Raw genomic sequence first — 24,064 nt, forward strand, 5'->3', positions numbered from 1 at the left:
AGTCAAATAGGCTAATTCATAATTTTGGCTCTTACAGCATAATTTTTTTGCTGCTTCATCTCATGTGCTGGCTACTCCATGTCTTTGTGAAAAGCCCTGGCTGAAAGACATTTTAAGGGCTCTATCTGAGTTAACACTGTGAATGTGTGAAAATGTTAGCAGAGCTGTGCTGCCATCCATGGGAAACAAACCACATCTGCTTTGGTGCATGGCTGTTAAAGTGAATTGAATTAAATCAGCATACCTGGGTTGTAATGTTTTGGTTTTAATTAGTCAGTAGCTCGAATACTTGGAGCAATGGAGGCCCTTACATGCACACAGTTAGGTCAACAACAGCTACAGCTCATCTCCTGAGGCAAAAAGGACAGAGGTGGTTGTCTCCCTGGATGTTGACAGCAGATCTGGATTAAGACTGACACCTGAATGTTTTAGCAAAGAACACCATCTACTGGAAAACACAAGAAATGCATAACCAAGAGAACCGGGATCCACTTGGAACAGCTGTTATAGTGCTCTATTAAATTATATGTTGGTGGGCTATGTAATGCATGAAGCTGAATTTTGCTGTAACTCAAGATCCAGTTTAACCTCAGCCAATCAATACTTTCTTTACATTCTTTTCTTTATTCAATAGCAGGGAGTAGGGCTGGGCGATACGGACACAATCTAGTTACAATACATTTTACCAAGTACCTTGATATCGGTATTATACCGATTGTACGGTCGACTATTGATGGCTAATTTCGGATAAATAATAATCTGTAATGTGGATATAATGACCAAAAGGGTAAAGGCAAATAATACAACAGCTTAAACAGTCAGGTTAGTACAGAAAATAACACCACTGTACTGTAACGCAGCCTTTAAAACCAGGAAAAGACAACACGGTATTTTGATATCCAAAATCTAAGATGAAATCTAGTCTCATCGTGATAGATGTAAAATCGATATATTGCCCAGCCCTTGCAGCGAGATTTTGGATAGATGACTCTTATAGGAAACAAGCAGTTTTTCCTACTGATAAACAGAATACGGAGATATTTCATAAAATTCTTTATTTATAAACTTGATGCAAGTTTACAAATTACTTTACATGGTCAAAATCACCCTTGCAATGGAAAAAAAATGAAACCAAACCAAAGCATGCTAACAGTGCATAACTTTATAACCCGGCCACTGCAGTTAATGAAGCAAGGGAAAGAACCCAGAATCAGGCTAATTCAGACCTCAGACCAATACGTCGCTCGCCAAAGCAGGTGTTTTTTTTGTTAGTCAGACAACAGGAGTTGGTGTGAGAGAAGCTGTACAACAGACTTGAGTACACCATTATTCCAAAGGTCAGGTTAAAGATGTGGGCTTACAATTGTTCTGATGGCACACAAATCTGAACTGCTACTTTTTGTTGGGCGTCTTTAAAAGGTAATTCAAGCAGGTAGGATGTCTTGTAAGTCCATGCGTCTCTCGTAGTATCTGACCCGGTCCAATAAGCGGCGCACAGGGGGGAATTATCCTGTGCGCTGATGTAGGAAACCACAAGTTAAATAAACAATGAAAAACAGATACATCTAGTCTTTTTACCACCCTACTCAACCACTCGTTGCCTTCAGTAGCTTGGGGAAAAACACCCATTGATATATTGACATGCAAAATACAGCAATATCAAAGAGACAGGGTAGATGTGTTCTGAACCCCTCATCAAGCGCAGGTTAATCTGAGGGTGGGAGCAAATCACGGCTCCACGAATCTGATCATTCCAAAAAACTTGCTTAATAATTATTTATCAACCTCAACAGTATTCAGAAAACCTAAGTGTGTGCAATTCAACAGCAAAACACACCGCGATGCCTATTGGTAAAACTTGGGGCGTCATTTTAAAATGGCCCAAAAAAATAAAAAAAGGAAGGAAAAAAAGATCGACACATTCAATCTTGCATTTGATGACGGTATTCTGAAGCAATCCTTAGCAAAGTCGAGTGTGCAGTATGTATTCCTGAGTTTGCTTCTCCAGAGAATGCAGGGTGGACTTGACAAAGTGACCAGAATGAAGTGATTAGCACATTACCAATGGCATCACAACAGCTAACAACCATGCCAATGATCCATAGTCTTGTTAGGATTTTACTTGTGGTGAGACAAGAAAAGGAGGGTGACGCTTGTTACACATATCCTGCAAGTCCAAACACATGTCAGACGTGCTGAATATGAACATGTTTCGAACCCATCTCTACATGTTTGGAAAATATCGGTGTTGTGACTGAGGTTAGTATCACTGAGAAAACTCTAACTCAACTTAAACATGAGGAATGACTGTATGAATTAGCATAACTAAGCTTTCTATGCTGGTTTTCAGGACAATATACTTAAAACAATGCAAGTAACCACACAATAGAACACCCACAACAAACGTGTAACTGCATTAATTGGAATGCTCCACACAGTTTTCTGCATATTATTCACATTACATCAAAGACCCAGCACGCTGAGGGGTACAGCAGTGCTGAGAGTGGTTATGAATAGTAACCAGAGAGGTGGAAATGGGAAGAGCTGGGTCCCTCCTGTGGCAAATCTGAACAAATATTTATCAAACCTACACAAATATTCTGGAAATGGAACAGACTCCAGTCGATCTTCCCAGGTGTGAAGCCAGAAGGTATGTGGTCGAGACTATTGCTGTGAATTTGAAACTCTGGCTGAGTTTAAAAAACCAGCCATGAGGTCAAGGAAAAGTCAGAAGGTAAAAAGGTCACTTTTTCTCCAGACTGTAACAACTGCAGGATTGGCAAAGTGCTCAGGATGTGAACCAGCTACAAGAACTAAGCAGGTAACTACACTGTTAAGCTGTTAAGACTAATTTTTCTTCAGTACAACAAAACTCCACGAGACGGTGTCTTCACTGCATAGCCTTACTGAGGTTCATCCGGTTTGAGTGATTAGATATGAATAGCCAAACCTCTGGAATGCAGCTGGAAACAGCTGTGTCTATGCCATTATTGTTACGGACATTGTAGTTAAGAGGTGCCATAAAATAAGGGGGAATGGTACTGTCAATGTCGCCAATAACATGAGGATTACAAATCAATATTTAAAAAAAAAAAAAAAAAAGAACAAAACCGCAGTAGTCATTAAGCTTAAGATCACGGTGTACTTTTGTTTCCTTCAGCAAGAGTATCCATGAAGCAACTTTTTCTTATTCTAAATGGGTCTTGAGAAGTTGCAGTGCCCCTGCTGTTAATAGTCAAGGGTATATAGTAATACAGTCTTTGCCCAGCCAAAGACCCAGACAAGGTTACATTATAAACAATTAAATCCTTTTGCAGAAATACAAATTTACATGTTTACATGTGGAGTTAAAATCAACTACATTACAGTGTGATCCAAACCAAACACGCCCCTGCTTTGCCTGGTCATGTTTCTTGTGTTGCCAGCCTACGACAAGCCAAACCTCTCCTGCAGGGAGTTGCTGGTTGTGATGATGACAGTGGTCTCCAACTTTGGAGCTCAGCAGGATGCTGTTCTTCATTACTGTCTGTCCCCACCCAGGCTGTAGAAGTCTCTTTATCTTCCTCCCCTACCTCAGGGCTTCAAGCTTTAAAAGATAAGAGGTTTGAAAGCAAGCTAGCCTCAGAAGCGTGTTATTCCAGAGGAGGGATCTTGGCATTACAAAGATAATACATGAGCACAATATTACAGAGGCCGTCCATGGAGAGAAAAGGTAGTGGTTCTTCCAACACCAGCATTTAAATGTCCTTTGCAGCCACCACTTTATCGTATCAGGGAATGTCACATGCCATTCTCAGATCCAGTCTGTGGGCAGAGAGGCAGCGTCTGGCGACTCGAGCGTCAGACCGCCGCTGCTGGCGGATAAAGCCATGCTGCACCTTTCAACTCACAGCCAGCAAGTAACCATGGCACGCTCAACGCCAAAAACCAAAGGGTGAGCTCGCGTGATATTTAGTCCACCATTTTTCCTGGAGTATGGGATGAATGTCGCAATGGAAAAAAAAATGAGATTGTATCAGACAACAGATGTACAGAGAGATAAATATTGAGGAGAAGACACCCTTGTGAGTAGCCGATGAGCTTGGATGTAAATTTCAGGTGGGGCTGTGTGTTTATGTGGTAGTTTCTGGATGGGCACTGAATGAGAAATTTGGTTTGGAGTTCAAACTCTCATGTAGAGAACAAAATGGTTTGCAGGATTAAAAAAAATATATATTGGTCGCAAGGAAAAAAATAAATCAAAGACATGTGGTCCCAGTGCAGGAAAGGCAGGAGTCTGTTTTAGCCGTCCTCCTTCGGGGGTGTGTACCAGCCTAGGGGGGAAAAAAAACACACGATGAAGAATGACTACACAAACAAAAACAACAATCTGCAGTCAATACAGTGAGGTATGACAAAGCGAGATTTATGGGTTAGCGAGGTAGGTTGAGCCAAACCTGGCTGGTCACCATGGTAACTTGTGCTTTGTTATTATGGTGTGTTAAGAGTCTCAGATTGAAATCAGCTATAATGAACGCCACCCTTTCATGGATAAACTGCTTTGGAAATAGCGTCATTGTTCTCGCAAAAATCCATGGACTCTGAGGCTAGGATTGTCAAAGGTTGTGAGAGGGAGGGAATGTTTAGAGACTGACTGACTCTGTAAACAATATGGAATAGAAATAAAGTGGTAAAATATATATATGTTAACTTAATTTTCTGCCAGCATTCTTCTCTCTTGCCTTTTTTGCAGTTGACAGTGTTGATGTAATAGCTCTTTTTTTTCTTCATAGCAATCCATCAAAATGACCTGTCTTAACTGAAGTATCCAGCATGTTAGGGATGCACCGATCCGATATCTGGATCGAATTTCGGCCCCAATATCATCAAAATAGATGGATTGCGTATTGGAAAATGCAACCTATACCTGAGGCGATCCTTTCTCTTTAAATCTTTTGCAATGCGAGCTACGTCATACGTCATGGAGCAAAGGAGACAATCTGCTGTGTGGAGGTATTTCACACTATTTCAAGTGCTGTTGCAAAATTGTTTATTTTTGTTAAAAATAAATAGTTCATCATTGCATTAATCTGTTTCATCTTGTTTCATTTTATCTTAGGAAAGAACTGCTTAGTCACCAATGCCCGAAGCCTCTAGTCTTTTCTGTTCTACATGTAAAGGTATATAGCTTTTTAGGTCAACCATGGTATCAGATCGGATCGGTATCGGGTATCCGCTGATACTCAAAGCCACAGCATCGGGATCGGTATCGAAACTGAAAAAGCTGGATCGGTGCATCTCTACAGCATGTGTTTGGTCCATTTTGTGTGGCAGAAGACACACCAAACGCCCCCTTTTATGGGGACACACACAGACACACACTTGCTTCATAGTACACCTCTGAGCTCTCCACCTTCAAAAGCATCAGGTTACTGTATACTGAACAAAAATTTAAACACAATACTTTTGCTCCCATTTTTCACAGGTTTCAGTTACAGATCCACAACTTTTTAAATGCACTTAACAGATATATTTCTCTCAAATTTAATCCATCCACCTGACAGGTGTGGCATTTCAAGATGCTGATAAACAGCATCATCACTACAAAGTCGTACCTTGGGATGCTCACAATAAAAAGCCACTCTGAAATGTTCAGTTTTACTTCACAATACAATGCCACAGATGTTGATGGATGTACTGCCAAATTCAGGAAAATGACACTGGAGACGGCTTATGATAGTGAAATAAACATTCAGTTCACAGGCAACAGCTCTGGTGGACATTCCTACAGTCATCATACCAATAGCACGCTCCCTTTTAACTTGGGACATCTGTGTGTGTGTGTGTGTGTGATCACACTGCACCTTTCAGAGCAGCCTTTTGTTGTGACGACCCCAAGGCAAACCTGTGTAGTAATGAAGCTGTTTATCAGCATCTTAGTATGCCACACCTGGCATGAGGATGGATTATTTTGGAAGAGCAGAAGTGCTCACTAACAGGGATGTTAACAAATTTGTGAAAAGAAATTGAGAGGAATGTATCTATTGAGTGCATCAAATAAAAAGTGTTGCAATTAAATATTTGCTTTGCATGTGCATTGTTTTTTCTGCCTCATCGACTTCTGCCTGAGTTTCTAACCATGTCTGACCAAAAGAGGCTCAGGGCACATATTTTTCTGAATTAAAAAAAAAAACAAAGCTTTCAGCTCATTTACATATTTTCACCAGCACGTCTGGTTTTAAATTGCAGCATGGTGTTTTAAAAGAGGTCAAGGAGAACAACAAAAATTTGCATTAATGGTCAACTTTGAACAACAGATTAACCAGGGCTGTTTCTCCATAAACTTAGCCCAACTATCAAATGTGAATGTTGATTCTTTTCTTATTGATTCTATTGTCAATTCTATATTAACCTGCATACTGATACCATTTGTCAGGGCATATCACTATTTTATTCTGCTTAGCTTGTAAACAGCCGAATATCAATTATAATGATTTAAGTCACAAAGCACTCAGTTCATATATTGGCAGGTGCTATGTCTGTAAAGTAATGTTCGACCCTTTATTATTGGACATCAACATGACATTTTAAATTTCACTGCATTTGATTAACAGAAAGTTACATAAATCACCTTTGCACTTCTTGTCTGACAATACTGTATAACCAACACTTCTACACTTTGTATTTCAGTTAATGATAAATTTTCATTAAACTGCTGTGAAGAAGCTTAATAGACATCAGAAATTACACATTTAATAACAGTAGCACTAAAGCACTATGTTACACACTCCTGAACTCCAAATTCTTAGCTGAAGGCAAAAGGTCCGATTAGGTTTGTCTACATTTGTCTGTCATTGTTTTGTATTTTACTAAATCCATTTGTCAAGAGTCATGTACAAAAGCATTTATCTCACCAATGAGACATGATGCTTTCCAACAGATCCTTCTGTCTCTCTTTTACAAGGGCATTTTTAGCAGCAAACTTGACATTTAGAAACCTGAGTATCTGCTGTAACAAAACCTTGCCAGACACTAGCTGATGTCTGTTTGGTTTTGGGCTCAAACAGGCTTCAATCAGACCCCCAAAATTAGCTGTGCCTCACTGTTAGGTCAGTCAGATATTTTACTGTAAGTGTAAATAATGGTAAATGTAAGATACTAAATGAGTTGCCAGTAACAGTCTTAAACAGACTTATGTTGACAACACAGCCAAAGTGACATGGTTATTGTTTAAGTTTGAATCTAGAGTGAATGAATGACAGTGAATCACAAGCTTGTGGTGCTTACAGTTCATGTATTGCTGCTGCGAGCTACTCTACCAGTTATACAAACTGAGAATAATATTTTGGACGACATGCATGTAAGTGTTATCCATGTTTGGTTCATACACAGCGGTACAAGCACTAATGTCCCCCAGCTTTGATGCATGGGAGGGATTTAGTTTCAGTAAACAAGGTCAGTAATGCACTCCGTATGAAACTGGAGACAAAAACACTCACCGTTCTTTTCGTGGATCTGAACCAGGGATTTGTAGGACTGCTGTGCTCTGGCAAGATTGTACTGGTTCTGCATTAAAAGATGAAAATGAAGTCAACCTTAGAGTGTGCACTGGGTTTATGATGACAATACAGAACAGGAAACAGCAATGGCAGCTGTTTTCTACACACACACACAAAAAAAGCTTATCACACTATTTCCAATTTCAAGAATAAAACCCAGTGTATAGAGATCATGCATACTGCCCTTGTTTGACCATTCATACCAGACTGCTTTCACACACACCTGCTTATCACCATTCACAAAAGACCTGGCTCAGCATGGCTTTGCATTTAGCGACTGCACAGAATTACAAAGACTTTGTACAAATCTATATGACAGAGGTTCACTTCATCAAGACTGTAGCAATGTTTATAGCTCCATACTATGGCTTTGGTAAAACTGATAGCCTAAGTTCATCCACTGCACAATGCTATCTAGTTCTTGACTATCTTAGGGTGAACTAATTAGCCACGAATTCTGGTTACGTTAAGACCTTTGTCAGATTAAAAAACATGGCTGACTGCTAAAATTGCTCGGCTGCCTTCAATCCAGCGAAAATCGTTCTCAAAGAATTCAACCATTACAAGAGCATGTTACAGGAAAATTCAGCAGAGTGTAACCAGAAAAAAATAAAAACTTAAAGCAGTGCGGACCTGTCGCAGAACTGAAATGCTGTAATTTCTTAATGTGACAGGGTTTAGTACTTTTGCAAAGGCACGATGCGAATAGGTATCAGAGCGCAGTGGTGCCATTGTTGCACTGTGTCTCAAAGGGCTATTACATAAACAAAAATCCACTATGCCCTCACTGGTTAATGCATGGTCTCTAAAAACTCTTTACTATCTTATTGGCCGCTGCACAACATTCTTCGCATACCACAAATTATGAGCCACATATTCCTCGTTTTCGGTATTTTGGTGCCACTGGTCAACAGGTGTCACTATCTGTTAATATGGAAACATGGCTCTGTAGATTTGTGTCAGCTTGGGGGTAGGGTAGCTGCCAAGAAAAACCTAATTTTTGGCCAAGAGGGCTTAAAGTTTCAGACAATAACTAGGGTAACAGCTTACCTACACAGGAGGTGTTGAGCTTCATTTTCTCAGTTGTCCTTCTCATGTGTGTCTAAAACCGATACACTCCTATTTGTATCAATACAGCTGTTTACACAGACCATGTAAAAGGCTTGTGTTTCACTCAAGCTATACATGCAAAACTGCAAAATGAAGCATGCTTTTATGCCTTAAGTTTATTTTCTATACTCTGCCAGAACGCATCCAGTCTATTCCATTAAAGCTATAATACAGCTGTACAATTTACACATTTTCTAAACGACACTAAAAACAAATGTTTCATCTGAAAAACACCCGCTAACATTTAAGTCCTGTTAGGCCTCAAGTGAAAACTGTTAGGGGTCCAATTTTATGGTTGACAAAAATACAAATTGCTCTCACATGAAAATAACCTCACATGCTCACTACAATGCTGACATTATGCAATAAGAGCCAAAAAAATAAGCAGTGACCCATTTGCTCATGGTTCTCCAAGGGAAAAAATAATAATTTCAGTTGGTGTTGTAAGAGACAGTCAGTAATCAGCCGATCAAAGTACTTCTTAGCACTGAAACAGTGCAGAGATCAAATTGTAAAGAGAAAAAAAAAACATGTATGTTTTCCTAATAAACTTCATCCCAGTTGCACGTTAGGCTTCCCCGGCATTTATCAGATTGAAAAAGGATGAAAGCCAAACACATGAAACTAAAAAAGTGAGAAACATCATCTAATTTAAGTCTACATCAAAACATGACACACTAAAATGGGATTTGCGTCTATGAGCTTCTCAGAGGGGCTTAAATATCTATGCTGCCTTGGTACTTAACTTATCGAACTCTGAGAGAAGCTTGTTGCCAGATTAGGTTTCATTAAGAGAGCATGACAAGTACAAGTGACAGCACAAAAAGATAAGCATCTACCTCGGCCATGCCAAAGGTGACAAGCTGCACCTCCCACGCTCCAATTGTATTTAAAAAACAACACATAAATAGCTTTGGCTGATGAAACATGAGATTCTCACACAGCACAACAGGCTATTGGTGAGGCCCTGACACACCAAGCCAATAGTTGGCCGTCGATAATTGTTTGCTGCCCTAGTCTTTGCGGTGTGACCTGCACTGTTGGCCCTCGTTGGCTTTTTTCCAGCTGATTCAGCATGTTGAATCTGTGTCAAGGATGACGGAGCCCGTCAGAGAATGAAATCAATCTTATTAGCAGTTTAGCTCAGGGCACAGGAAGAGAAATGGAAGTGAGGAAAGTAAACAAACAGCTAAAGTCAAGAGGGTGTGAGATCAAATCAAACTTGTTAAATAAGGTAAGATAGGTTTTTTTTTTTTTTACCATTGAGCTATAGCAAAAACTTTTGGTGATGGTTCGTGTCACTGTTCACTGGCGCATGCTTTGTTCTTTATGCAGACTGGCTAACATACATCATGACAGTCTTCCGGTTTCCCTCTTTGAATGATGATTACTAGTCTCGCCACCAGACAATCAGAGATCTCCGCCTTCTGACAGTCTGGGGACACTCCTTTCTAAAGTGTGTTTAACACACCGGCGAAAACGGCCGGCAACAAAGCAACGCCTCTTGCATTTTTGAAAAAGACACGCCTTCTCGGAAATGTGCGCTCCTCCTTTTCTCGTCCGCAAGGAAACAAACACACAGAGAGCTTGAAAATGGATGCCGAGAGATTTAACTCCGTTTTATCAAACGTGTGCTCATCCGTGAAGAAAATATTTTTTCCAGCGGATGTCTTAGTTACAACATTATTGAGCTAACTGGAGTAGTTTCATGTCGTATCCGACAACGGGAGGCTTTTAACAGATGACGTCCTGATGTTAGCTTTGCTGCTGCTGTTAGCTGTCCCTGTCAGCTGCAGCCACTGATGCTTTCTAGACATCGTGATTTCCCAAAACTGAATAAATACCACACATAGCAACACAAAACGGTTTTGCTAGCTCAGTCATGTTGTAACTAAGATATCCGCTGGAAAAGATATTTTTTTCACAGACCGTTTAATGAGTTATTACCTATTGCAGACACCGCTAACGGCTAACAGGGCTAACAGCTAACGGTTAGCCCAGCTAAACGTGCACACAGAAATAGTAATGTTTGTTCAATCACTGTGTTTATAGACTTTACAAACATCGGATTAGTCCAAACGGTAATACAGTGATGTGAAAAATGTGATATATAGGCTATATATATATAGCTAAAAGCTCTGCTGGTTTTCTACCGGTAAGTATTTGTAAACAACAAGGCGATTCCCTCTAATGTTATAGTCCAGCCGGACGGATGAGTCATGGCCTTGTAAAAGATTATGTTTGTTTCTTTTAGTTGGCGAGAATGTGTCGCCGCAAACACGACAAACATCCACTAATTTTGACGGCGTTTTCTGCGAGCACGGCTTAGCCATTTTGTACCGCTACACGTGTTTCTAGTGGGACTATGTTTATGAGCACAAGAGTTCAGCGAGCCACCGAAGGACCACCCTGCAGATTTACTATTGGTTCTGCAACGTAGGGAGTTTTTTTAAACTCTGAAATTGTATCCGCCCATCTAAACACAAAATCAGGGAGAAAGTCATCAGTCTTTAGTTAAGCAAAGCGTCTAAAGACTGACTTGTGAGTCTAGATGATTACAGACTACCGCCATCTGGTGGTGTGGAGAATGTTTATCTCTCAAGCAGGTGCGTATGTGCTGGCTGGCCATCAGCTGTAGTCTTTGCGGTGTGTTCATGTGCAACTTTTTGGCTGAGAAACAGGCGAAGCAACAGTTGGCCTTTGTTGCTGCTTGTTTTGAAATGTTGGTTTGGTGTGTCTGGGCCTCAAGAGGCAGGGATCCAGGCCTCTGTGTCAAAGCACTGTCACCGTGGTCCACATAATTTATTTTGTGAGCTGAACATTATCACAGGACACTTCCTGAGCTGAAAAGATATCTCTAGCGCTTTCTCACTTACTTTATTGGCTCCAAACTGCACTCTGGCTTTTCCTTTGACTAAAGTAGCATTGATCTGCATGATGACAGACTCAATGGAATAGGCACTGCTCCAACCCTGCGATCAGAAAACCCAGTATCAACAAAAGCAGATTTTGAAAATGTAAAACATACGCAAATACAATCCAGAGTTATATTTAATATCATTCAATGGAAATTCACATTCATTTATGGCTTTTAAAAAGCATTTTACAAACCTGTTTGGTGAGAAGCTCCATGCACAGAGCACCTCCACCAAGGACGTAACTACAGAAAGAACAGAAAAAAATGATCAGAGAAAAAGGTGCCAGAAAAACACAATGAAGTCATCCTGCAAAGAAGACTCAGCCTCAACTTAGAAATTGATAAAGAAGTGAACCAGCTAAATACACTCACCCTCCAGAAAGCACAGGCGAAACCACCCGCACAAATGGTGGATCAAAGGGGAAATTATCCTGTAGAGCAGGACCAGCAAAAATTGTTCATTTACAGACTTCAAAGACTCCAAATGGTATTTCATTTTTCATTAATCTAGAGTCAAATTTACTCACTTTATATGAGAAGTTTAGTAAAATGTAGTCCATTCCTTCCTTTTCCTTTAGGACTTGTAGATCACTGTGTAAGGGGCTATCTGGATCCACCCTGTTGGTCATCAAATTATGCAGTCAGTCCGTGCTTATGCTGACATGGAGAAACATAATGCGTGACTCAAGTTACTTACGTCCTTAGTTTAACGTGCCACTCATACAGGCTGTCGTTAACAAGCTCGACTGAATAGATGCCTGCAAAACAAATTGATTAAGCATGAGCTCTCAGATGTTTCTCAGTGCAAGGTCTAGTTTAAACTGCAATGATTTAATCTCCCTTTACATTTTTAAACTGAGAGGTTAAGCAGTAAGGCAATGCATCATCTGTATTTTAACTGGTACCTCCACTCTCACAGAACTGTCCATTAATTCTGCAGCTATTACTTGGAGAATTTATGCTGAATGAAGGACTTTATAAAGGATTTTTGCTAATTTTTCAAGGAATGACATTTTTCTCAGTTAAACTGCGGTGGAAAGTGTGTTAATGTGCTTATAGCTATAACTAAAAACACACAAAAGACAGTTGCAAGTCACAGTAAAGGATGTAGTAACCTACAGTACTGCCACCACACCCACGAGTGTGACAATGACTTCATATGGACAAGTCATTAAAAGTGAAGTGCCTATTGAATTCTGCAGAACTACATTCACACTCAACTGTTCATGTTCACCAATGCTCGTCTATCCCATCCAGTGCATTACTGTGTGTGAAGGTTGGGCCTGTTTATTTAATCTAACCGCAATCATTTTTACATTATCATTGGATTCTACAATCAAGAGAATTTAAAGCCAATGTTACAAAGGTGGCAAGGGATAAAAAGCGAATTTTTGCATCAGCTTGGTAGACACGCAACCCAAGCACAAGGTTCAAATGTCAGGGACAAGACATGGAAAGAAAGAGCTGTTGGGCAGATTCTTCAGTTTCACCTCATATGAGACCACATTTGTTGCTTTCCAAAGTAACATGATAACAGAGAGGTGCTGATAACAGCCCTCTTGATTTATAGTGGAGAGTCTCCCCTACGGGTGCAACATCGTGTCTGACAGCTTTGGGGAAAGTTATGCTAGTCGTTGTCATGTCCATCCAGATTTTATTATTAGATAATTGTATGGTGAGGCGAGGCAGGACTCTCACACAAAGAACAAAAATAGATTCAGATTAGAGTAACTAGTCTGAATTATTTTTAATTGCTTCCATATGATATATTACAGGGCTGTAGTGCAAAGAGTTAAAAAGTGCAAACGTAATCCATGTTGGACTTTTATCAGTGCAAAAATTTGAAAAACCAATGCACACAAGACCTCCCTTTCTGCACTTTATTTTGTCCCTGACTACTGCACAACAGAAGAAGACAAACGAAGGTTTTTAAGGTGCAGTTCAACCCTTTCAAACCACTAATGATATAATCCACATTAAGATGTTTGGATGAAACATTACGTTATAGGCTAGACTGGGCTCTTTCAGGAGCGGTGTGTGGTCGAGAGAGTGACAAATGTTGGCTGTCAAAGCAGAGAAGACATTAACAGTAAAGCTGCGTTGTAGTAAATGAACGATTTAGGTATCACTTTGTCTCTGAATGAACATTTCAGCTTCTCAGTAACCAAGAAAGTTCCTGTATCTTGCTTCATAACTGCTGGATAAAGGGGGTTAGCCCCAAAGTGAGCATCAACTGAGGCCCTGCAGGCAAAACAAAGCCCTCCTCCCTTGCCTCCTGACCACAGTCTAGAACAGTAAACAATAGCTTTGTGTTTACCAGATGCAATAAACTCAAACTTCCTTTTACATTAAGTTTTGAACCACTTTTCCTTTACATTAGGTAGGCCTATACAAGAGTTTTAAAACTTTAAAAAAAATAATAAATCTATGTGCAGCACAGCGAGAGGTGAAACATTATTTCAGCAAACTATTTAATTGACAGAGATTGACTCTATTTTGCCAACAATCGCATCATGTTAATGAGCAGCCACTAAAATTAACAACATAGATTCTAGTTGGGGTGTGAGGCATAAAATGCATTTTTTTGTGTGACAACTACAATTGCATGATTGTTACAGCCCTAGTGAGGGTTTGAAGGTATGCTCATTTTTTGGTAGTGTTGTTTGCATGGTATCTTTTCACTCAGATCAACAAAGAGCAGACCACTGTGCAGAGTGCATACCTGTCTTGTAACTCTGAGACCTGTAGATCTCTCTAAGCTCCTTCATCAGGCGGTCAGAGGCTTGCACTGAACCAGACACAGCTCCCTGCAACAATTCAAAACAACAACAGGAAAAATAAAGACAAAGGACACAATGCTTTGCAATTCACCATGAGGGTAAAGCTGTCATATGTACTTAATGTTGGCCAACATCAAAGGTAAAGCCTTATTCCACCAGACATCAATATTTATATCAATACGCCCCTTGAGAGAATCTTTCACTGATCCTCAAAAAATCTATATATAAAACGGGTAAAATTAGTGCACCGGGTCCATAGCAAAGATATAATTGTATTTCAGACACACTTCACGTACCAAGACAGCTCCACAGCTGACCCACTGAACAGAATGATGAGCAAACTGAGAACCATTTCTAAGAGGAAAAACAAATCTCCTCATAAGTTTATGCTGCATTGAGGCGCAGATGCTACGAGAAACCTCCAGTCAGATATACTGTGTGTACAAAATGTCGCATCACTGCCATGTTTCTTAACTTTCCTCTTCAAAATCTCCTAGGTAAAATATGTTATCGACCATAAAATCCTACGCACCCAAAAATATACTTTATGTTCTCAACAGAATAAAGACTTACATTTAAGTGGTCCTGCCTCTGATTCTTTCGGATCTTCTCCAGGATGGCCAGATTCTCCTTCTCGATGCCATCATCCTCAGATTTCTTACCATCCACAGGCTCCTCCTCTTTCATTTCATAGTGGTCCAGATCCTCTATGTCCTGTTGGTTCATATTTGATATTTTAGACATTTTAAATTTTTCTTCAGCAATATATGCAACATAAAAAAGAGCTCACAAGCTCAAAAGAGATGTGACAAAACTTCCATGATGACTAGAATAACACTGTAACAAAGACATATTAACGTTAGCTTGCCAATATCCAGGATGACGAGATCCAAATCAAATCAAACTTAAAAATGATAATAATAATAATAATAATAATAATAATAATAATAATAATGATCATGTTTATGTATTGGGGGAGGATGAGGACAGCCATACCAATCAAAAGGTATTTAAACATTGGCATCTTTATTGAAAGATATGCTTTTCTAAACCACATACCATATCACCATGCAATACCAACAGCTTAAACATTCATCTTTCAAATCATGTGTGACTAATATGGGAGGAAATTATACGTGTCATGTTACTGAGCATCTAACACAGCCTTGTTAGAGCAATATATTAGGTGTTTAGACAAAAATGATAACTTACCTCTCCCATCTCCTCTTCCTCTTCTTCTTCAGATGTGACCTCCTCTGTCCCATGCTATATACACAAACACACAGACCATAAATAAGGCATTAAGTCCAACTGAATAAAGTGGCCTGAAAGATACTGCCTGAGCTGATTGGTCTATTTATTTTTTATAAGACCACCTTTTACTGACCCTAACCACAAGAAGAGTCTATTGATCAGCTTAGAGAACAACTTCACACAAATTACCAAGGCCCTCTGTAATCTAAGCTGTTATTTCATTACTTAGCAAAAGTGGTTTGGAAGTGCACAATAAAACATCATTATTTAAATAGGCATGTCTTGTTAGAAGTAATCAAATACTGGCCATGCCAGTCCAGACCATGCAGAGGTATTTCACAAGAGCTAACTAGGCAGCCTTGCCTTTCGGTCTTGTCCCACGGGGCCTGCAGGAAGGGGCTGGTCCAGCATCTCCACATCTGGATGTTGGGGAAGGTTGTACAGCCGACAAAGGTCACAAATGAGTTTCTTCAGCTGCTGCAAAAGCTAGAAAAGACAAAACCACAAAGGGGAGGGGATACAGAGTTAGATATCATTCAAGATTGCAAGTGCAGCTACATAGCAATGCCACGTGGCAGACACATGACAGAAAGACTATTGCAGGCATGAACAATTTTGGATTATCAAGTATATTTCAGTAAAGTTTATTTACATAGCACAATATCACAAATTTGCCTCAAGGGGCTTTGCAATCTGCACAAAATACAACACCCTCTGTCCTTTGACATTCACTTCAGATAAAGAAAACCTTTGCTGATTTATTTATTGTATGTATTATGTGAGTAGATTTTTCATACTTTAGTGTTGCCCACTCACATAATATACTGTAGATATACCATTTTAAATGACAGGTTCCTGGATGTAAAACTATCAAAGTGTGACATGAGATAATTACCTTATTCAACTAGCAGTGTGTTGCAAGGCATTCAAACTGCAACTATGGAACAATGTGGAATCTTGCAAACTATAAGTGTAGCAATAAAATTAGCCCAATTACTGTCACATATGACTTCAAAGTAGAGATTGAAACATAATAGCACTGACAGTGTTTGTACTCATACAATAAGAGTCATGCCACAAAGTCATTAAGGTACCATCAGCTTGTGTGCTCTGCCTTTGCAAATTTGGTGCACTTGAAATATAGGGTGCTGCTACAACATCTGTGCGACACTAAGAAAACAGATTGATCTTATCTATCCACAGGAACGTAAGGTTTGTCCCTTAACTAACACACATTAACAATGCTGTACTCCTTATCGGAATGTGGACTAAATTATGTTGCAAACAAAAAAAACTTCTGATTCAAAAACTGACAGCACTTCTATAAAAAGCATATTTTGTGTCCTACAAACAGAGCAGCATGAATAAGTAGGCTAACTAAGCTCAGGATGTCACCACACACGTAGGATTATATAAGTATCTGCTTGTCATAGACATTTCTACCACAAAGGCTGTCCCAATGATCTAATGCCAAAGCCATTTGGTCTGTTGAAAACCTGCCTGATTGTACTTACTAGTTATACTTGTTCAACTCATTCCCTGAGTACAAAGTCGCACACATTACTTCAGCACAAGAAAGCTGTTTGTTTAAGCCTGAAAGCCCATAAACACATTGGAATGAGCTCCTAGTTGTGTGTACATCTTGTGGATGTAACACCAAAATGGCAAAAACTCAACCTGCAGCAGTGGACACTCTCTTAACTAGTTCAGCATAGCAAAAGTCTGGCAAGAATGATACAAAAATATGAAATGTAGACTAGAATACAAACATAATAGCATGATAGCTGGCTCAACAACTCAAAGTCTACAATAAAGGAGGGGCTCCAAATCATAATTTAACACCATAAATATCTGCCTCCTGGTGAGGCTCAACATAATAGACTGGCATCATGTCACAGTAATGCAAAGAAAATGCCCCTGCTGAGAGGCAGCCTGGTCAATACTTGTTTTGGCAAACAACTCAGTTTAGTCAGCCAAAGTGTTGTCTTTTCATTCAGCCATATGCCATATACCTCAGACATAATATGACAACATTTTAGCTGCTACATCAGCTCTGTTTTTGATCAGGATAAATTAGGAATAAGTCAGCTGGGGAAATTATCTGGTCATTGTTTATTTTTGCTGACCTAAAGCTAACTACTGCATCACATGTTAACCTTTGTTTTGTAGTATTCACACTAGCAGTTCCCTAAAACCTAGTATGTGAGTTCAAGACCATGTTTTGGATCAAGGGTTTGAGGTTAGCATTCAATATGAATACTAAAATTGCCAGGAGATCTTCACCTTGTGTGCACAAATAGTTACGTTTCCCTCAGTGACACACACTGAAAAACAAGAGTAAGGATAACTACCAGGGTGCTGCCTTTTCTCACATCTTCCAACCTCTCCAAAACTTGCGCCAAGCTCGGGTCATCAGAGTCCACAAACCATATTGGCGGCGTAGATGGATAAGATTCCTACAGACAGTGAGACACAGCAAAAAACAGATTGTTAACAACATCGATACATTTGACCTATTTAGTTGTGTGTCGCAGGGCTAAACATAGATTCAGTAAATAATGTAAAATTTGATCAGGCGTCATTAGCATTCTGGGTGCAGCGTTAGCTAACAGCTAAGGCTGGTTATCAACAGTTTAATGACATATTATCAAACCAACTAATCCCCATATTAGGACTGCGTAGCTCCCACTGACACTGGCTTATAAAACTACGCAAAACCTGTCCCGCATAGCACCTGATTGTACCGTTGTTGAGATAGCCTGCTACCTGGCTAGCAAGTTAACCAGCTAACTTTAGCTCGCTAACGACTATCAAGGGAAGTAGATAAATCCCGGCAGTTGTGTTCATGTCCCCTTACCGTTATATTGCAGTGGATAATTAACAGCTTTTCCCCTGTTACATTAAACTGGCAGCTCAGCTCGTCAGGCTTCCAGTCAATGATCCTAAAGCGTTCGTGGTTTGGATCAAAAATGGACTCCAAAAACTTCAGTTCGGCCTTCAGCCCCGACACCGACATCTTCCACGCATCTCCGGCTGGGCCGCTGGGGAGGGGGAGAAGTCGGGACTTAGCTTTTAGCTAGCTAAAGCCACAACACAAATTTATGTACAAAATTGTTTAGAAAATGTGTCAGAGAAGTGACTGACTGTCCCAGTAGATGTAGCTGGATACCCAGTGCCAGCTATAAAACAGCGTCCGGTCAAATTTCAGCGCAACCGGACAGATTTGCTGATGAAGTAGCTAACGTTAGCTAGCTTTCAGTTAGCATTTGAAAACAGCGCAGTAGCTTGGCAATATGCTAGCGAGCGAGTTAGCCAGCTAGTCCGTTGTTGTTGTCTTTCCGTCTATTGTTGTTGTCTGCCTATGGTAACAACAGTTTAAGGCTCTCGCGGTGTCCCGTGACCATCTCCTCACAGTCCCCTCGTGCAGTTCCTCATTGTTTACTTAACCGGGGAACAATCACACCATCTCCACGATCTGAACTTATATCCCGCTGTAGGGATAGTGTTTTTCATCCCGGTGTACAACTGTAGCTGGCCTCTTGTGGGGTTTAAAGATGGCGTTCTGCAACCTCCCCGTTCCCGCAGAATCCCAGCATTCAGCGCGTCCTCAATTTATTTAAGTGTAAGAAAATAAAGAAAAGTTTACAACAGTGAATCATTTGGTCAAACACATAAACGGGACAGTAGCTTCAATGTGATTTTATTGTTTTTTGTCAGGTAAAAGAACCTATTTCCTGCCCTACATAATAGCCTACATACCAGAGTAAAACTGGTGCACAGAACTTAGATAAAATTGGCCCTTATGAGTCAATCATTTTGCTTTGGTACCAAAAAAATGGCTGGAATTATTTAGACTAGGTTCCCATGAAAAGTGTGTTTAATGCAGTGTCAGTTACATGTAACTCTGCATTAGTGTACAATAATATCACAACATAATCAAACACATTAATTTCAAAGGGGAAATATGCCCATTTTCAAATTTCATAGCAAATTCATTCATTCTTTAGTCTAAGACAGTCCAAAAATAATTGTAACAATGAACAGCTGTCTCCTAGATCCAACAGCTAGAGTGCTGAAACTCAAACTTGTGATGTCATAGAGTGTAAAATCTGGAGCGGCTCCATAGACAGTAAATTGGGAAAGATGTTGTAGATGACACTGAGTGTACCCAGGGGAATGTTCTGAGTATATGGGTACATTTTCTGTCTCGAAACCTGAAAAAACTATATTAGAATAAAGCTCATTTGGGTATTAAAAAAAAGAAAACAAACATTCTGTGGATTCAAGAATCAGCCTCCCAAGCATTGTCTGTGAAGCAGCTCCAGACTTCACAAGTTTGAGACTTTCTCCTCTGGTGTCTCTCTTTGAGATAGAGTGGCTCATGTTCATAAATATTGATTTAACTTTCCAAGGCTCTGGACATAACGTACTAGAATTAATTTCTAGGTGGTGTCCCTCTTTGAAATTTGCAAAAAGATAGGCTGTTGCTATGTAAATGCTTTGCATAGGCTTTGTTTGACAATTTAAGCAACTGAGCATTTAAGTGTTCATCAGTACAGTCTATAAACACCATTCTTATTGACTTGCTGTATTATTTTCAGTTCAGCACATTAGACTGATTTGGCCTAAATGAGGCTTTAAGTCCAACAATTTTTATTCTAAATTCTAATCTGTATGTTCTTTAATGTCTTTACAGTTGGCCATAAGAAATGTCACCACACTTAATATATCTGAATGTCATACATAAAAATATATATGTAGATAGTGATATACAATATGTAAACATGAGCCATATAAATTTGTATCATGTCCAAGGATGGCCAGCAAGCAGGCTACAAAATGGTCTAGCCGGGAACAATAAGCAGGTTTGTTATGACATCCACCTCCATAGTTAATTCATTTCTACACGTGTGAGCCCAGCCATCAGATCTCTGTAAGTAGGCTGTAAGCTAGTTACCAAATTATGAATCTGGCCATTGTGTGTGTGTGTGTGTGTGTGTGTGTGTGTGTGTTGTTTTGGTGTTTTATTTAAGTAACCAGGGATAAACACAATGTATTTTGTAAGGTAATATATCTTAACAAGTATAGAATCCAATACAAGAAAAAAATTGACTATAAATATGTAATTTAATAGCTGTTGAGCCCAGCTGTCATTTTCCCAGCGCCTGATGATGCATGCTGGGTTTTTTTTTAAAAAAAATCTACTCTGCTCACAAGGATACAGGAAATGAACATTTTGTAGTCCACATGCTCTCTGTTTAAACAGTTTAGATACTTGTGTATCACATCATACCTATAGTAGCAGCTGGTGCCCACTAGGAGGTGGTGTTGGCTCAAGGTTTGAACTGCGAGGGCAAGGGTTAGAGTGGGGTGAGCTTATGAATACACACTATGTTGATGGTCCTACGCTCCACTAATGTGTGGTTAATGTGTTTCATGCTACATGAATATCTCTCCTGTATATTTTTGTATTACAAATGTTGACATTATTTTGATGGTTGAACAAATGACAAAAGTGTTTACATTATTTGCATGTTTGCCGGGAAACTACTCTTTGACCACTATCTCTCATTAAAACTTGGAAATATTTTGACTTTCAGGTAGAGAGCCAGACAGGTTCAATACCAGGTAGATAGCAGAGAGTCTTCAGGAAGCAGTTATTTTAGTCCTTGAATTCAATTAGACAGATTGTGTGGGTTTCAGGGAGCACACCAAACCTTAAAAGCAAACTTTAAAAGCCATTCCCTTTGTGAGTAAGTCTGTTATCAGAAGAGATTTGGAAGTAGCTGACTGGCCCAGAATAGTGCTGTGCTGTCACCTCTAATTATGCTATCATGAGGTCTCCCTTTCAACAGGGATAACCTTTCTTTTATTCGGCCCTCCCCAAATTAGTTTTCCGCAATAGACGGTGGAGGAAACGGGCAACTCACTAGCATATTACTGGTAGAAGTTTGGTGCTTCGTGTCTCAGACCTGTCATAACTCTGACATTCAGTGGACTGAGCAGAGGAATGCAAATGTACCAGCCAAGCAACCCATATCAGTGTGTGGAAATTGTTTCAGTTCTAGAGCTATGTTACAGTTTAAAGTTTCAGTATTGAGGAACAACATATTGATTTGCCATTTTAAAGGCCCATAAACTATAAGGGCTGGGGGGATTTGCCCCTCATGTCCAAACCTGTGCACACCACCAGTAATGTGTAAGGACATACACCTGCAGATCCAGGCCTAGTGTGTGCAGTGACCAGGAATTACCCTTTACAACATTCTTATATGCGACATATGTGAGTTAATACAATCTTAAAATGACTGTGCTGAATATTGTAGCTGTGTGCATTAAAGTCTAACAATCTACCTGAGCCCACTGAGTGTGCAGTAAGGTCAGGGACTTTGTTAATGCAATGATTCTCAGGAAAGGTCAAGGTTCCAGTCTAGCAAACACTGTAATTCATTTCAGGCAGCAAGAGTGGAGGTGGTGGTGTAAAATCAACAAGGATAGATGTAGAGAGCCCAAACTATGGCTGCATTTTCCATTCTTTTTGTTTGGCCATGTATGCATCTGTATTAATGAATGCTAGAGTGAGGGATAGTGGCTGCTTCTGTGTGTGCACTTCTGTTCATGTGTGATTGTGCAATGCATAATGACATTCAGAGATCAAGGTATTGGCCAGACTATGACCATAATAATTTATTCAGAGGAGGTCACAAAGGTTTGAGTAATTATTGAGGGGAGTGATTTAGTTCCCTGCTCAAATTTTATTATCACAGCTTACTTCCCGAAATGAAGATAGACTGGTTGAATAGGTTGCAGAAATAAGGAAACACATTTCACCATATCAGCCATGAGCAATAAAACCTGTTATAACAGGTGAAAGCATGGGTGGATTATGAGACAATGGGCCTGTGGGCGCAGATATGCAAAGGGGCCCCACCACCTCTCCTACACTGAAGCAAGACACACAACATTTGTGGTGATTTTGTGTCTCTTTGTAATCATTATGCATCTTTTTGTAGTATTTTGTTCATTTGAGGTAATTTTGTGTCTCTTTGTAGTCATTTTGTGTCTTCTTATGGTTGTTTTGTCTCTTTTTAAGGTAATTTTGTATCGTTTTTAGCCATTTTTTGTCTTGTCTTGGGGTCATTTTTTTGGTCTTTTTTTTGTCATTCTGTGTCTCCATGTGGCTGTTTTGTGTTGTTTTGTAGTCATTCAGGTCTCTGTGAGGTAATTTTGTGTCTTATTGAGGTAATTTTGTATTTATTTATTTTTTTGGTCATTTTTCTGTTGCTTTGATGTAGTTTTGTGTCTCCTTGTGGTTGTTTAGTGTCTCTTTGCAGTTTCTTTGCATCTCTTTGTCATTTCTTTTGAGTCTCTTCATAGTTACTTGTTAGTTTGAGTGACATTTTGCAAGTGAAGGCCACAGGGCCCCCTGACACTTTGATCCCCTGGACCTGTGCCCGGTAAGCCTGTTCAGTTATCCATCCTTGGGTGAAAGTAATAATAAGCTTTGTGAGATAGATCTCTTATTGATTAAACAATATCTTGATCTGTGTCTGTTTATGACTCTATCACTGACAGACCTGTAGAGAAAAGTCCCTCTTTCTCATTCTTTTAGTGCTTCCACCTCACTGCCTCACTCCATTCAAATGCAGCTGACCTGTATTATATTGACTTCACACAAGCAGGTTAACCAATTAGTTTACAATCTGGTTGGTGTGTAATTACTCTGCATTGCTTGTTGATTGAGTATACTGTGCTGAGAGGCTTGTCCTCTACATGTGTCTACTGTTAGGATGCCTAGAAGACAGCAGTTGTAAAACATCCCGCCAAAAGCAATTAACCCACCACGCTTAACTTCTTCCCACAACTGACAGTCAGTCAAATGCAGTATGCATATGTATGTTTGCATGGAAAAAACATTAGCATATTTTATGTTGTATATGGCTCCATATTGATTGCACCTACAGTCCATTTCCCTCATGAAGAGGACATGCAAATAAATGGGAGGAGAGAGACAATTGAGAAATGGATTGTAGACCTGAGTGCTAGAATAATGTTTCATATATTTTAGGCTGAGGGTACATAAAACATTCTTGGCAGAGCATATCTTCAGGGATGTCACAGAGACAAGTGCCAAGCTTGTCAAGGGTCAAACCAACCAAAACAAACATCTTTGGTTGAATCCTGATTGTCTTTTCAGCCTTGTTTTATGATTGAGCAGCTGACGTGCAGTTTGTCACAGCATGCCTGTGTACGCACTAATAAAGAGGCAGATTGCTGTTGTCCTCTGTGATTTATCCTGCTCTCCTGTCCTCCATCTGCACCAGACGAAAAAGTTAATTAAAACCCTGCCTTGTCTCCTCATTCCATCCCAGACAGCAAGAGCAAATCATCTTCCACCATTTACGGCTTTATTATTTCTTCATGAACAACGCCAGAGCTGAGGTCAGAATGGGCACCACGAAGGC

At 39.8% G+C, this 24,064-nt stretch overlaps 1 protein-coding gene across 2 annotated transcripts; it reads right to left on the minus strand.

The window, feature by feature from the left end:
• Window positions 1–1,040: 1,040 nt before the first annotated feature.
• ube2q1 (ubiquitin-conjugating enzyme E2Q family member 1) lies at window positions 1,041–19,174 on the minus strand. 2 transcript variants are annotated; one of them, XM_033626265.2, is made up of 14 exons: window positions 18,744–19,174; window positions 18,457–18,640; window positions 17,951–18,055; window positions 15,963–16,085; window positions 15,558–15,611; window positions 14,919–15,059; window positions 14,288–14,372; window positions 12,263–12,323; window positions 12,093–12,183; window positions 11,938–11,996; window positions 11,760–11,808; window positions 11,525–11,620; window positions 7,479–7,545; window positions 1,041–4,313 (listed from the first exon to the last, which is right to left on the minus strand). In XM_033626265.2, exons 2-14 carry the CDS (start codon window positions 18,613–18,615, stop codon window positions 4,282–4,284), a joined length of 1,122 nt encoding a protein of 373 aa, XP_033482156.1. In that variant the 5' UTR covers window positions 18,616–18,640; window positions 18,744–19,174; the 3' UTR covers window positions 1,041–4,281. The 2 variants fall into 2 exon arrangements, with proteins under 2 accessions (XP_033482156.1, XP_033482147.1); XM_033626256.2 differs by having other exon boundaries at window positions 18,457–19,174.
• Between the last annotated feature and the right edge of the window lie 4,890 nt (window positions 19,175–24,064).

This window comes from Epinephelus lanceolatus, chromosome 2 (assembly GCF_041903045.1).
Source record: "Epinephelus lanceolatus isolate andai-2023 chromosome 2, ASM4190304v1, whole genome shotgun sequence".
NCBI lineage: Eukaryota > Metazoa > Chordata > Actinopteri > Perciformes > Serranidae > Epinephelus > Epinephelus lanceolatus.

Coding starts and splice junctions, on each gene's coding strand:
- ube2q1 (XM_033626265.2), bottom strand. CDS start 18,615: ATGTCGGTGTCGGGGCTGAAGGCCGAACTGAAGTTTTTGGAGTCCATT. Junction 15,060..15,557: donor AGGAAGAGGAGATGGGAGAG/GTAAGTTATCAT, acceptor ATGAACCAACAG/GACATAGAGGATCTGGACCA. Junction 14,373..14,918: donor AGAGGCAGGACCACTTAAAT/GTAAGTCTTTAT, acceptor GAATTGTTGCAG/GGAGCTGTGTCTGGTTCAGT.